This window comes from Schistocerca serialis, chromosome 2, assembly GCF_023864345.2.
Source record: "Schistocerca serialis cubense isolate TAMUIC-IGC-003099 chromosome 2, iqSchSeri2.2, whole genome shotgun sequence".
In the NCBI taxonomy this organism is placed as follows: Eukaryota; Metazoa; Arthropoda; class Insecta; order Orthoptera; family Acrididae; genus Schistocerca; species Schistocerca serialis.
Genome location: NC_064639.1, coordinates 872,586,360 through 872,601,650, shown reverse-complemented (window position 1 = coordinate 872,601,650; position 15,291 = coordinate 872,586,360). Strand labels below are relative to the sequence as shown.

The 15,291-nt window shown below is 42.8% G+C and overlaps 1 protein-coding gene across 3 annotated transcripts in view; it reads right to left on the bottom strand.

Annotated features, from left to right (window-relative positions):
- Nucleotides 1–640: 640 nt before the first annotated feature.
- LOC126456076 (uncharacterized) overlaps nt 641–15,291 on the bottom strand; it is a 134,016-nt gene continuing 119,365 nt past the window's right edge. For all 3 annotated transcript variants that reach the window (XM_050091830.1, XM_050091832.1, XM_050091833.1), the window contains one exon: nt 641–846. In XM_050091830.1, the coding sequence (XP_049947787.1) occupies nt 824–846 (23 nt within the window). In that variant the 3' untranslated portion in view covers nt 641–823. The remainder of the gene's footprint in view (nt 847–15,291) is intronic.

Genomic DNA, 15,291 nt, shown 5'->3' with positions numbered 1-15,291 from the left:
CTTTGGCTCTTCAGTGCAAGGTCACAATTACAAGAGCCAATAACATATAACTCTGGCGAAATGTTTATCTTCAGTTTCAGAACTTCACTAATTACATGCCTTGACGCCATTGTGTTCTAAATGACCGACGGTTAAGCTTTATCTCATAAACTGTTCGACGCCCAGTTCAGGAATTATGCTCATATTTCTCGATAATTTGTAGCTTATTGTATCCTCGAACGCTTATCAGGCTTCTTTTTCTTCGTTGGTATCCTCAGTAGATCGTTGTTCATTTCGATGACTGACGCAGTCTCAGTTTATTGTGCGAGCTTGCCTTCAGGAATATCAATTGTGACATCAATATTTTAGGCATATGTGAACTGTTTTGGCATTCCTGTTGAGAAATTCCATTTGAAATGATTTCAATTTGATAAGAATTTTTATAAGAGAATAAAGTAAAGTAAAGTAATCGTCGAAACATAAATCGAACTAAATATGTGAAATGTATCGTCCAATATTTGGGAAAAAAGAAGACTTAACAATCTGCCACAATCTTTTTCAGTACGTATATACACCTCCATAAACACATTGCAAATTGCATTATGTGCATATCAGTTATACTGAATTTTACAATTCTTTCTGGTGTGTGGAATCCATACGATATTTCACTGACTTCCTCTTGAAATATCGTGGGCTATGGGGTTGGAGCGGCACTGAAATCAATGAAGACTATCAACTTTTATTTATTATATAGTGAATACACTGCAGTTCCTTACTTCAGCTGTAAATAAGACGCTACGCGAGGCCACAACCTAAGCACACACGTCGCTGAAGTCCGTGTTGATCAGCTTCGGCCCCATATTGGACCTGTAAAGAACCTAAGCATTAGCGTTTACAATGACTAATATGCAGCAGCTTTTCACCTTAACAAAACAATAGAAACTGGAATGGATTTTAAACGTCAGAACTGATACTCACGACCACTTTAAAGTTCGAGCACATAGTTGCCATCAATGAAGTTCTGCACCATAGAATTAAACGACTCCATTTGGAAAAATTGAGCGGCAAGGCTCAATGGTGTGACACTGAGCTCATATTTGTGATGTCGGCCATTCGAATCCCCACCATGACATCCAGATTCAGCTTTTCGTCGATTTCTCTGAATCTCTTTAGATAACTGCTAGAATCTTTCCTACAGGACACATCCGATTTCCTACCTGATACTTTGCAATTTAGAAAGAACTGGCAGTGGGAAGGTGACCTTGAGAACATGATTAAATAATCAACGAAATGTTAAAAGTGTAGGAGTCCGGGTGTGGAATGTCAGAAGTCTGAATGTGGTAGTGAAGCTGGAAGTCTAAAACTACAAATGCAATGGGCCAGTCCATACGCAGTGGGGGTTAGTGAAGTGAGATGGAGAGAAAATGAGGTCTTCTGGTCTGATGAATGATGGGTAACATTAACAGCAGCGTACAATCGTATATGCAGAAACTCCAGCAGTGCCGATCCCAAGTTTGGGGCCCTATCTTGCAAGTGATGAGGAAGGAGGAAGAGGTGGAGTAACAGCTCGTAAATAAACCTAGGTCCATCTGGCTCCAGATGGTAGCACCCACTAAGGGCCCCTTTCTAGGGTTATTAGGTGAAACCTGGTCAACGGTCTCAAAGACGGTCGAGGGAACTTAGATTCACAACGGCGGAGAGAGCGGAAGAACTACCTACAAGACTCCCAATCTTGGCTGTAGTTTCTTGTGGCTCTCGGGCTACTCCCAAAATAACGTTAATCAATTACGGAAGTCTGTGATGTAAACCATTTTACCCCAGGTGGACGATCCACCATAAGTCATTACGTCAGCAGACATTCGGATTTTGGGGAGTCTGCAACATTGCACGAAGACAAGTCTTGGAACCTCAGCTAAATTTCAATATAAACAACCAACGTACTTAGCAACTATTAATGTAAACTCACTGTCGAAGACTGGAAAACTAAAACAACTGACAGATGCGCTAAAGGACCACAACATACTCATAGCAGCCATTCCAGAAACGCGATACGCCGATACAGATACCTTCGACTCTGAAGCTTTTAGGATATGCAAAGGGAAAGTGGGGCTGAGAGTGATGAAAAATGTACCACATCTTGGAACAGCCTTTATAGTCGTCAAAAAATCTTGAACTCAATAGTTAACTTTGATTCCCCATTGGAGAGACTTAAGTCTTACATTCACAAGTACAAACAAAATCTACACAATCATCAATGCCCAAACACCTATGAATGAAGATAATAAAAACAAAAACTAGAAGCCTTTTGGAATCAGCTAGATAATATGATTCAGAAAATTCAGGATAAAAAACATCATCATTCTTCTTGGAGACTTTACTGCATAGATTGGTAAAGGAAAAAATATAAGAAAACTGTTGGAGATTATCTTGCCCACAAAAGAACAAACCAGAATTGCACCAGGCTAATAGAACTTTGCCAAGCATACCACCTAATTCTTAAATCTACAGCTTTTAAAAAACTATCACGAATACAAAAGACATGAACACTCCCAAATCCCAACCTAGGAGAATTTAAAAATTGATCATGTGGCAAGAAAGAAATTTTCGCGCAAAGAAATCGTGAATGTTAGGGTAGTCATGGGTGTACCTAGAATTCGGAGCACTACCTCTCCAAAATTAAGTTCAAAGTCATCCCAAGCAGGAAAGAAAGCGTAAAACAAATCAAGGATCGAGAGTACAACACCGAAAAAATATTAAAATCAGATGAATTCACAAAAGCAACAGAAACGATTCAGACCCGAAGTTGGGTGGATATCAAGGAAAACAGTACTATGGCCGAATGGATAGCACCCAATGTAAAAAGCAAAAAACACCCTAGGTGGTCGTTTGAATGTGATGCCCTCATTGAAACAGGTAAACAGACGTGGCAAAATTGTCAATCACAGAGAACAGAAGAACGCAGATTAAATTTCATTAGCGTTAAAACTGTTATATAAAAGTATAAAAAGGATTAAAAATACTCATTAAAACAAAACCCTTCTCCAAAATGATGAAGAATTTACTAAAAACAACACAAGAAGCTTTTATAGAACGTTCAAATAAAGGTTATCAAAATACGAAGTGCCCACCCTTCAATTTCGAGATGTAAATGGGACCATCGCTCACAATAAAACGGAAAATTGCAAGATACTAGTAGCCTACTTTGAGAAGCACCGGCCGGGGTGGCCGAGCGGTTCTGGGCGCTTCAGTCTGGAACCGCGCGACCGCTACGGTCGCAGGTTCGAATCCTGCCCCGGGCATGGATGTGTGTGATGTCCTTAAGTTAGTTAGGTTTAATTAGTTCTAAGTTCTAGGGGACTGATGATCTTAGATGTTAAGTCCCATAGTGCTCAAAGCCATTTGAACCATTTTTTTTGAGAAGCTCCTGAATTGTGAAACCATCCCTGAAAAATTTAAATCCATCCCAAGTAACAGCGAGAAGCCAGATACAAAACCACCAACGTCTGAAGAACTACAGAAGGTAACTTTAGAGTAGAAAAACAAGAAAGTGTCTGTAGAAAACGAAATAATGACCGAACTATGGGAAGAAGCTGGCAAAAACGCAATTACATCTATTCAATGTATTTTCGATAAAATCTGGAAAGAAGAAGCTAGAGCTGCAGAATGAAGAATAGCTCTCATCCACCCTAACCATAAGAAAGGCTTAAAGAAAGACCATAACAATTATAGAGGAATATCACTGCTGGATATACCGTACAAGATTATTTCTAAAGCCCTTTTGAACAGTGCAGAGCCGCAACTGGACCGACACATCATGCAATACCTGGGAGGTTTCAGAACAAATACTAAACTTATAAACATTATGTCATACCAAAAATCAAGGGCAAAGACATATTTAATATCCTTCATTGATTTAAAAAAAAAAACATATGATTCGATTAACAGAGAATCTCTATTAGCAGCACTGGAAGAAATGGGTTCGGATAAGAAAACAACTAATATCAAGAAAGCGACCCTTACAAACACATTTTCGAAAGTTACACTCATGGGTGAACTATAAGAACTCTTCAAAATAAAAACGTGGGTACGACAGCGGAATGGACACTCATCGTTGCTGTTCAGTTGTGCGCTTGAGAAAGTAATCAGAGAATGGAAAACAAATATAAAGAGTGGTATAAGATTGGGTAGCAAAAAGAGGAGACTTAAGGTAAATTGCATAGCTTTTGCAGATGATATGGCCCTGTTTGCCGAAACAATGGAAGAATCACAGGCCTTGAACTAAAGAAACTAGCAGCTAAAATAGGTCTTCACATCTCCTTCAAAAAAACTGAGGTCATGACAAACATCGAGAACTCACGTTAACACCTCAAACTCCAAGAACAAAAGATTTAAATAGTGAACGAATTTAAATGTCTCTGAGAGTGGATTAGTTGGAATTCTGGGAAAAGCAAAGTAATGGACTCGAGAAAAAATAAACTTGAACTGGCTTTCCAACTAACAAAAGATCCATGCAACAAATAATCCCCTTCGTGGGGGTCCAAAATTACACATTGCAAGACAGTGATAAAGCTAGAAACATTGTATGTAGCAGAAACACTAAACATGAACTTCAAAGGCCTAATGGAGAAACTTGAGGTAAAGGGAAGAAAAATTTTAAGGAAAATCACACGACCAAAATTCCAAGATAATAAGATAGTTTACATCAAAAATTAAACTCTCTACCAGAAAATCGAACAAAACTTTCACACGCAGTGCGAAAAAGGAGGATAATTTTTTATGGGCATCTTCTCAGAATAAACCCAAACAGATTAAGCAAACAAATCCTTGGCTTTTTCCGTAACTGCAAAACAACCCCAGATGGTTTCAAAAAACCGAGAAAGACCTAGTAGAACTAAGGAGTTCAGAAAAAAACTAATCCATCAAATACCAGAATTAGTTACTAAAGATGAAAATATTAGGTTCCAAGACGAATCTACGCAAATACCCAAACACAAGATTCTACAAGAAGAGAGGAAAAGGAGATCAGAAAGAATGAATGAACTGAGCACTGAGAAAAGAACAACACACAAAAACTGACTGACAAAATCTACCTCAGAGAATGTGAAACGAAAGAAGAGGAAAAAGTGAGTTGCTATAAACAACTCAGTGCTAGCATCTGATGGAATTACACATTCCTGGAGACATACTGAGTTTAAAAATTTATCTTCGATAAGGACAGAAGCTGAAGTAACGAATTAAAATTTGTTCGAAGACTTGAACTTGAACCCCGGTCTCTTGCCTGAGGTAAGCACAGGATTTCTTCGTTATGTACAAAGCTGTGGTGTTATTCCAATATCGGAGAGCATCAGCAATACTGACAAATTAAGAAAGAGAAAATTAAGATGGGTAGGGACGTGAATTGAAGCTGGGTGACTGGAAAGCAATAGGAGCCATAGGAATGTAACAGAGATTTGCAGGAGAATGTAGGCTCGGTTGTAGGAACGAGGACGTTAAAGACTAATTGAGTTGTAAGATAGATTTGAGATATTAATATCGAACACACTGTTCAGAAACCACAACACAGGTGAATGTTCTTGGAAAATACTCAGACACATGGAAGATTTCAGCTGGATTATTTCCATGACGAGACAGCTTTCCCGTATTAGATGTTGGTCTTCAAGGTGTACCCAGGAGCAGATTTAGTCTTACGACACAATTTAGTAATGATGAAGAGTAGACTGGAGTTTATGAGAATCATCCAGAAGATCCAATGACGAAAGAAGCGGAATACTGAACAAGCGAGGAATGATGAGATACGTTTGTTGTACCCTAAGGCTGCAGATATTTCGATAGTAAATGCCACAATAAGCTGTTCAGTTGTAGAGGAATTGGCATCTCTAGAAGTGGAAATCACATAACTGTTATCGACTGATAAAGGTACAAGGAAGATAATGCAAAGAAACCGCGAGTGACTAAAGAAATACTGTAATAGATCGACGAAAGAAAGGAAGAGCATAAACGCGCAGCAAATGACACGAATACAGCAATGAAGTAAACACAAGGTGCATGGATGCCAGGAAGAAGGGGATGCAAGAGAGATGGAAAGAATTTGGCGTCGAAAAACTGATTCAGCATGTAGAAAGACAAAAATACACGCAGAAGGAACTAAAAGCTTATGCCTCAGCACTACAGGAGGAATTACACGGTGAAACGCAGCGGAGCAAGTGGACAGGTGGGAAGAGCACATAGAGGTTCCTGTGCAGAAGTGGACTTGTCTCACGACGTGACATAAGTAATGGGAGTCGATATGTAAAACATAAACACGTCTTCTCTTTCACCTGTGGCCTAGGGGAGCATCATTGACTACTAATCGAAACGTTCTCTATCCCGGGTTCAAACCCGGTCGCTGCTTAAATTTCGATTAAGAATCATCAGCGACGTCGGCCGAAGACTCCCGGTATAAGAAGTCATCTTCGCTCAGCCGATGACCTTGTCAAGGAAGATGGAGTAGCAGACAGAGTTTCAGGACACTCCCTTGCCCATTTGATGGGAAAATGCCCACAAAAGGCGGAACAGTCAGCAATGATGAACGATATGAAGATTCTAGGCACTGGAAACCACTGAGTTAAAGATACATAATGTATATCTGCAGGGCATGTGGCATGTAACTACAAAAATGTCACGATGATCACTCCATTGGTGAAAGATTCCAGACTAGTCCCCCATTCGGCTCTCTGGGAGGGTACTCCAAGGGCTAGGATTTCTGGACAGGCGAATATAGGGTAATACCAGCAGCAGCAGGAAACAGTTTAACGGTATTAGGATGCGATATAAGTAAGAAAGTAGGGCATGAAGCTGTTCAGTGATAGGGTTGTTCTCATCAGTTTCGACAGCAAACCAATGTTGACAACGGTAGTTCAGATATAAATGCCGGCGTCGCTTTCGGAAAATGAGTATATGGAAGAAGTGCAATTATGAGAATATTTAACTGGTAAGTCAGTATGTAAAGGGAGACTAAAATCTAATAATCGTGGGGGACTGAAATCCGGTTGTAGGGGAAGGAATGCAAGAAAAGGTTACGGGAGAATATAGGACAGGCAGTAAGCATCAGGGAGGAGAAAGACTTTTTGAGTTCTGTAATAAATTTCTGAAGGTAATAGTGAATACCTTGTTCAAGAATCACAAGAGGAGGAAGAAAACTTGGAAAAGACCCAGATACGCTGGAAGTTTCAGCTGAATTACTTCATGGTCGGACACAGATTCCCAAATCAGATATTGGATTGTAAATCATATCGAGGAGCAGATACAGACTCAGATTATAATTTAGTAACGATGAAGAATCGACTGAGGTTTAGGAGAATCGTACGGAGGAGTCTGAGTGGAAGGAAAATGGTACACTAAAGTACTCATGAGTGATGAGACGGCGTTTGAAGTTCGCTAAGGATGCGGGTACTGCAATGGGGAACAGTACACTAGGCAGTTCAGTTGAAGAGGAGTGGACATCTCTAAAAATGGGCATCACAGATGTTGCAGTCAGACATAGGCACAAGAAAGGTAACTAAGATGGGACCTTGGGTAACAGAACTAAGTCGATTGACTGACGAAAAATAAAACTATAAAAAAAGTTCAGGGAAAGACAGGAATCCATACAATACAAAAATGGATGTACGTATTTATGTACATTCCACATACCCTCCAAAAACACTAGACCGACTTCAACCAAACTTGGCACACATATCACTTACTGTCTGGAGATAACCGCTCTAGGTTTTAGGAACACCTACTTATCAAAGAAGTAAGGGTGAAAAAGGAATGTAGCCTACGACGCGCGAATATCTATTCTTTGTTCACTCACTATTTCCGAATAAGGGCAATTTGCGACTTCCAAGAAACTTCACACACAATTTCAAATCTTTCCAAATCCTATTGTCGCTGACAACCCCCACAAAATTATGAAAGAAACAAGTTTATGGCTTAATGCATTTTCCCTGTTCACGCTGTAAAACTGCATGACGTTTCAATTTTAGTACTTCTTTATTACTAACTCTATTCGAAACACATTTCCTTGATAGTATCTGTTGAGCGTACCTACAAAAATATATCATTGTAGGGCACACTTGAGGAGATACGACGTCAAATACAAAGATGTGTAACAAACTGCCGCATCATGCATGACATTTTAATTTATTATTTTTATATAACATTGTTGGAGAACAGCGATCTTCATTGTCATAAAATTATTTACAAACAGTCTTGATCGCAGCCGATGTCAAATTCTGACTGGTTTCAGCATTTTAATTAAGGGCCATCATCAGAATTTTCACTGTAATAACAAAAGTAAAAGAGCTATATTACATAGAGAATTCAATTACATAAAAGTATACACTGAAAGGGTAAATCATTACCGAGCTGGATGACGACGATGGCGCCTGACCTGTTGCTTAGCCACCAGCATCTGTTACAGTGACCGAGGCGTCCACAGCGGGTCAGGCGCCATCGCCTACGTCCAGCTGGGTAATGATTTATCGTTTCAGTGAATACTTTTACATCATTGACTTCTCTGCGTAATATAGCTCTTTTACTTTTGTTATTACAGTTCAAACTCTAATGATGGCTGTTAATTAAAAGGGTGAAATCGGTCATAAGTTAACATCGTCTGCGATCAAGACCGTTTTTAAATCATTTTATTTTAATTTACTACTTCTATCCTACTAACTCTATTCGCAACACATTCTGCCGACGGGACCCACATATGTGCTGAATGTGCTTACAAAAATACACTGACAGAAACAAATTGCAAGGCCAAGGAGGAGTTGTGCGACATAAACGAAAGTTGGCAGGCATATGTCTACAGATTTCGGGTCAGTAGCAAAGAAGTGGCATTAGTAGCGTCACTACGAGGATAAAATCAGGTTTAGTTCAAGTACACGTCATAACGGTCGTGAGCGTTAGTTACCTGTGATTTATGATGTAACCTGCAGATGACTACTAAGAGACTGGAGAAATGGGCACAAAGAAGTGGTCGTAAGTCATCGCCAGAAAATAAACCGTGTGTTTTGCTTATTAACCGTTCCTGTCCCCTTTTCATATACCAGAACTGAAACTGAGGGATACCATTTTAAATTTTAACGAGTCGTGAGGTATGTGGGCACCAATTTCTACCAGACGTTTACTTACCTGCCACACTTGAGGGACTTTTCCTCTCGATCCATCAAAGCCCTTAAAAGTTTAAAGCGTGGAGCACACAGAGTTTGGGGAGGAGGTCAAGCATGTCTGTTCCAGTGTTATATAGCGTTTGTTTGGTTCTAAAAAGGCTTTGATCTCCATGGGACTTAACATCTCAGGTAATCAGTCCCCGAGAACTTAGAACTACTTAAACCTAACTAACCTAAGGACAGCACACATATCCATGCCCGAGGCAGGATTCGAACCTGCGACCGTAGCGGTCGCGCGGATCCAGACTGAAGCGTCTAGAACCGCTTGGCCACTCAGGCCGGCGTTTTGTTCTAGCTTCATTATGGACGTGTGACGTTCACACCCACTAGGTCCACTGTGGGGGCATCAGACTGGCTACAGGTGCATTTAGACCCCCTGCACCAAGGTGGCGAGCCGCCACTTCTAATCTGACGGTGACTATTTACGGTAACCTGCCTCTGTGGCCGAAGTCGGGAGTCTGCCTTTGGCAGGGCAGCGGTTCGGACGTCCTGCTCACGTCCCTGCCGCGTTAGGACGCGCGTGGTGTTGCTGTGTTCTACAGCCATCACCGCACAGCTTACTTCTACCGACGAACCGTGACATATTCATGACGAAAGTCGACGCTGAAGTTCAGTTTTACGGCCGAGTGTGCGCGACTGAAAGCGTTGGAAATCGAACAGTTTTTACGAGATGACGTTCACATCGATCATCACGAAGTAATAGGGATTCACCTCTCCATGTGCAACTGGTGGATGATGCAGCTTGTGAAAGCATTCTCTAAAAAACGATCGACCTTCAATTCAGACTTTCGGATGGACACACGGGCTCTGTGAAAGTGGAACAATCAGGTGCCAGAGGACGGTCCTAGTGTTGGAGTTGCCTTTTGAGGTACTAGCAGAAATGGTAATTGCCGCATTGAGACCCTATGGCACTGTGATAAGCCATACAGCGAAAAAATGGGCACACTTTACTACTTACAAAGTTCTGAATGGGGCATGCCAGGTGCCCATAGACCTTACTAAACACTTCCTGTCCCATTTGTACAATGGCAGATGCCGTGACATCTTAAACTACGACGGTCAGCCAAAGACCTGTTCGAGATTCGAACAGGAGGGACATCTCAGATCAAGCTGTATGCAACGTAACATTACGCGATACCGACGGGAGATGAGAAGATGTCGCCCAATGTAACGGCGCTCCAGTTGACATACGTGGTGGCCCTACCAACTGATCATTGACTGTCGACTGAAGAGTCACCTTCAGTCGACACTGAGCAGGCTCCGATGCAGCGGCGGCAGCGCACTACGAACGGACATTTTGTACTGCCAGGGCAACCCCTGTCTTTGGTTTTGCAATGCGGAGGGGAACAGCCATGCAGGAAAGATGGTCGTCGCAGATTTGTCGGTGAGAACCGACGCTTTTGTACCTGATGGAAATGACACCCAGTCGCTCCAAAGCGACGGAAGAAACGTCGATTGGCTCCATCCAATACCTCCATGAGGATGTCAACTGAAGACGAAGATCTCGACGGTGGCGACCATGCCCAGCATGAAGATGTGATCGTCGGATCCTCTGACGTGATTTGATCAGCAGCGGATTCGAAGGAGACCTCACACAGTGCCAAGCTTCTCGATGATGGACAGCAAAGGGTTTCAGTATCTGACCCTATCTTGGATGTACTGCAAACTTCAGCTGCCCTGTTAATTCCAGGGGTGATCACTGCACAAGCCTGACTGCATGGGCCGACAATATCGAGGACATGACGTCTGCAGCAGCAGCTAAAGCAGTTGCAATTGCTTCACTTCACGAGAGTTAAACTGCAGTGCACATGGGAGGGGATCCATTCTTGATGGTGGGACCTTATTCTGTTCTTCCAACTCTCCCAACTGGCGCCAACAATACACCCTCCCTGTGCCAGGCCTACTGGATTGGCACCATCAAACTCAATACCATCAGTTCTGAGGTCAAGATGTAGAAGTTTCGTGACTTGTTCTACGTGTCAGATCTCGATGACGCACTCCTCCAGGAAGTGTGCCTGGACCATTTCCTGTCCATTTACGGATACAACGTTTTTAAGGCGCCATGATGCACTGATAATGGCAGTGGTGTGATCATTCTTGTGAAGGGAGTCGTCATGACTGACTGTGTGGCCTACCTTCCGTCAGCACAAAGATTTGCTATCACATATCAGAACGTTATGATTGTGAATTTACGTGTTCTCTCTAGTACAGACGAGAGACCATAAAAGATTTTATGCAGAGGAGGTTGCGCCCTCATTCGAGGGACACTACGACCATATCATCCTTGGGGGTAACTTGAATTGTGTCCAGGATAGGATCAAATACCACACTTTAGCACATGCAGAGAACTGCAACGCCTGGTGCAAGACCTTTGCCTTGTCAACACCTTGCAGAGTTCCCACAGCAACAGACAGAAGTATATGTTTTCCTGAGAGTTACAGCAGCGACGCTTGATGCTGACATATGGCTGGCATCTACATGGATCATGATACCTACCTGCATCTCTGCACCATCTCCCTCCCACGACAGAGGTTGTGGCGGAGCAGGAGCACATGGAAGATGAATGTAGCGCTCCTTGAGGATCCAGAACGTCGCCAGAGGATAGTGGAGACCAGGAGGAACTGTGAGAGGCAGCATCTGACCTTTCCTTCCATGATCCTGTGCTGGCTTGATTGCGCAAAACCTGCACTGCGGCATGTAATGACGAACTATGTTTGAGAGGCTATGTGTTCGCAACAGACACCATGGAATATCATTTTACGCCACTGCTGGAGAAATACGACTAACTGCCGCCGCCAGGATGTCAGGCTGAGGTCTGGCGACTGCAAGTAAAGATCACAATGCTTACATGACATTGTCTCGATGGCACACTTGATCATGTGTGTAGTCAGGACCACATCGAGGGAGAACTGCTGACCTTGTACCACATATTCTGCGAACGTCACAGATGTCGAAGGATATTGACCCCTACTCTGAATATGCTGGATGGCCAGCGCCTGATGGGCCATTAGGATATCGCCAACGCCTTGTCAGATCATTACCGGCAGTTCTATGCCACAGGAGATCAGGATGTTATGACGATAGATGACGTCTTCTACTTGCTGTCTTCGACCCTCGATGGAAATTCAGTGGCGACCCTCGAGTACTCCATAACGGCAGAGGACGCCACCAACGCCCCCAGCAAAGGAGCGACCAACAAATCTCTGGGCCCAGACGGTCTCCCAATAGAGCTTTATGATACATTCCATGATGTTATGATGGCCCCATGGGATATGATACACCAGGAACTGATGAACCCTGCAGTGCAGATGCCACCCGCCTTTGTTGATGGCATCCTTATATCGATCCCCAAGCTGTCTGCTGAAAGGGGAGTTGACCATTATCGGCCTCTTATGGTGCTCAACAGCAATTTCAAGACATTTGGGAGAATTCTGGCTGCCCACATTCAGTGTCCTGCACTAAGTGTCTCCAAGATGACAGCAACATACAGATATCACTCAGTGATTACCACAGTGTCGTCACACTGGCAGAGGTGTGTCACATGCACAGAGCTGTAGCGTCAGTGGAGATTGACCATGCTTTCAATAAGGTTACCTTGAGAAGGTGCTGCGGCAGCTGGCCTTTCCCCAGTCCTTCATACACATCATCATGCGCCTTCTGTGTAATGCGACTTCACAGGTTATGATCAATGGACATATTACAGGCAAGTTCACTATCACCTGTTCTGTGAGGCAAGGTTGCTCCCTGTCGGTGGATATGTATGCCATTGCTGTGGAGCCACTGTTACATAGACCATGATGTCAGCCACACAGACTTACGTTGAGAGACCATACCTTTGTCTGCCACATGTACACGGATGATCCAGTGTTTTTAGTACATACCCTAGATGATGTCCAAACATCACTGGACTGAAGTGCCCATTAGTGTGTCATAGCCGGAAGCTGCTTGAACTTGGAGAAGTATGGAGCAATGATCATTGGCAGTGGCTTCCCTGAAGGGAGCTTTGCCAGATTTCCACTCTGGTGTATGATCAAATGTTTGGGAGGTTATCTTTACACATGACAGTCGACAGATGGCACACCTTACCTATACTTGCCTCCTACAACACTGTAGCAACTTGCTGCGATCTTTGAACGTGGTCCAGTGGGTATCTTGGGTATGACGTTTTGTCTGTATACTAACATAAATGCAGTCATGTGGATCATAGGTTTGACCATATTGTATCTTTACCGAGATGATGACAAACACTTTCTCAATTTTTGGACTCCCTATCAGAACGATTCACTCATCTATGACACCACCTGCATTACCCCTAATACTTTGCTAATTATCTGGGTAGTGTCTTCTTGGACCCTACCCACAGTTGGGGTGTGTCGGGTATGAGAAGTTAACCTTATGTGCATGTTAATTTTACGGAACGAGCGGGAAAAAGTGACAGAACCTTATGAACCCTTTCTTCCTGAAGACATGCCTGGTCCTAATGGTGGATTAGAAGGTTCCATTGATATGCTGATTGATGGTGACAACAGGTGTAGTGTCTAACATTGGTTCCACTGGAAGGGCGGCCTTCACGTTCTATTTAAGCTTAAATTTTTTTGCTGTGGTTTGATTACTGTTTTACTCCCAGAAGGACGTTATTATAAGAATAAAGATGTTTTGTTTAATCTGCCTTCCTGGGAGGGAAGGGAGTGGTTCAGGGACAGGAAGGGGCATGAAGGCCAGGCCTCAGGTAGTGATCCCACCGCACCCTGCCTGTATTGGCTTGAGGCTGACAGCTCTACTTCCTCAAAAAAAGAAAAGTCTCGTTTGGTGATGACACTTGACCCAAGGGTACGTCAGTTCGATTCCCAGTGGTAGAAAAAATTTTCACTGCCAGTATTTTGCCAGCAAAAGGAGGAAAGGTGATGGCATATAGTTCCTGACACCAGAATTTCCGTCAATGTCCTGATTTAAATACCATATCTCATCACAGTGTCTAATGAAATGCAGGCATGTGACACTTTTGATGATGAGCTGTCCGTTGGATTGGGGTGTTAAGCTTGGCGGCCCCATTTGTGCTACTCGCGAAGAGTAGGCCAGAGCTGGCACCAGGCTTCAGCCTCTCTCTTCCCTCATCCTCATCATCATACAACACAAACATTACACAACACTACACACAATACATACATGTAGTTCAAATGGTCCAAATGGCTCTGAACACTATGGAACTTAACTTCTGAGGTCATCAGCCCCTAGAACTTAGAATTACTTAAACCTAACTAACCTAAGGACATCACACACATCCATGCCCGAGGCAGGATTCGAACCTACGACCGTAGCGGTCGCACCGTTCCAGACTGAAGTGCCTAGAACCGCTCGGCCACACCGGCCGGCTATACATGTAGTAATACAGATTTTGTAATAGCGCATGTTGTAAATAAAAAGAAAACAGAAAGCTAGTCACAGTGCAACAAGTGTACAAAATGTATTTCATACTCTTGATGCTGGTGCACCATACTGATCCTCTCCCAGACATTAAGTGGCTTTTCGGTAGTCGTCCACGAGCTGCGAGAACATATGGGGCTTGAATAAAGAGTTGTATTTTAAAAACGAGTGCGGCGAATATTAAAGATTTTCACCATGGTGGAGTAATTCACCACCCTAGCATGTTCAGGACCATTATTGATTTTAAATTTGGCTGATGTTTAAACGTAAAGCTACAGATGTAAGCTTTTAGATACGTTTGCTATCTTTTAAATGACCACTGCTGTTTTAATTTTTTTATTGAGATGGATCTAAAAAGGGAGAATCCCTTGGCTGCTCCGTAGTTTTCTCTACTTGTGTCTTCAGAGTCTGCCTAGCAGATGCATTCACAGTCCATCATGCTGACCTATGTACTGTTCAGATGGCCCTGGATCAGATGAGATGATACAAAGGAAACATGTTTCCGATCTGATCTAATCCCCTTTGTGATCTATATGCTCGTTAAAATATGTATGTGGGTGAAAAGGTTCCGCAAATATATACAAAATGCACTTCTTTTGTGGCAACATTTTGGATAGATGGTGGTGTCCTGCGAGGTACCTGGGCACATGGGAATAAAGAGCAACCAGCAAGCGGATACAGCGCTGATGAAAGT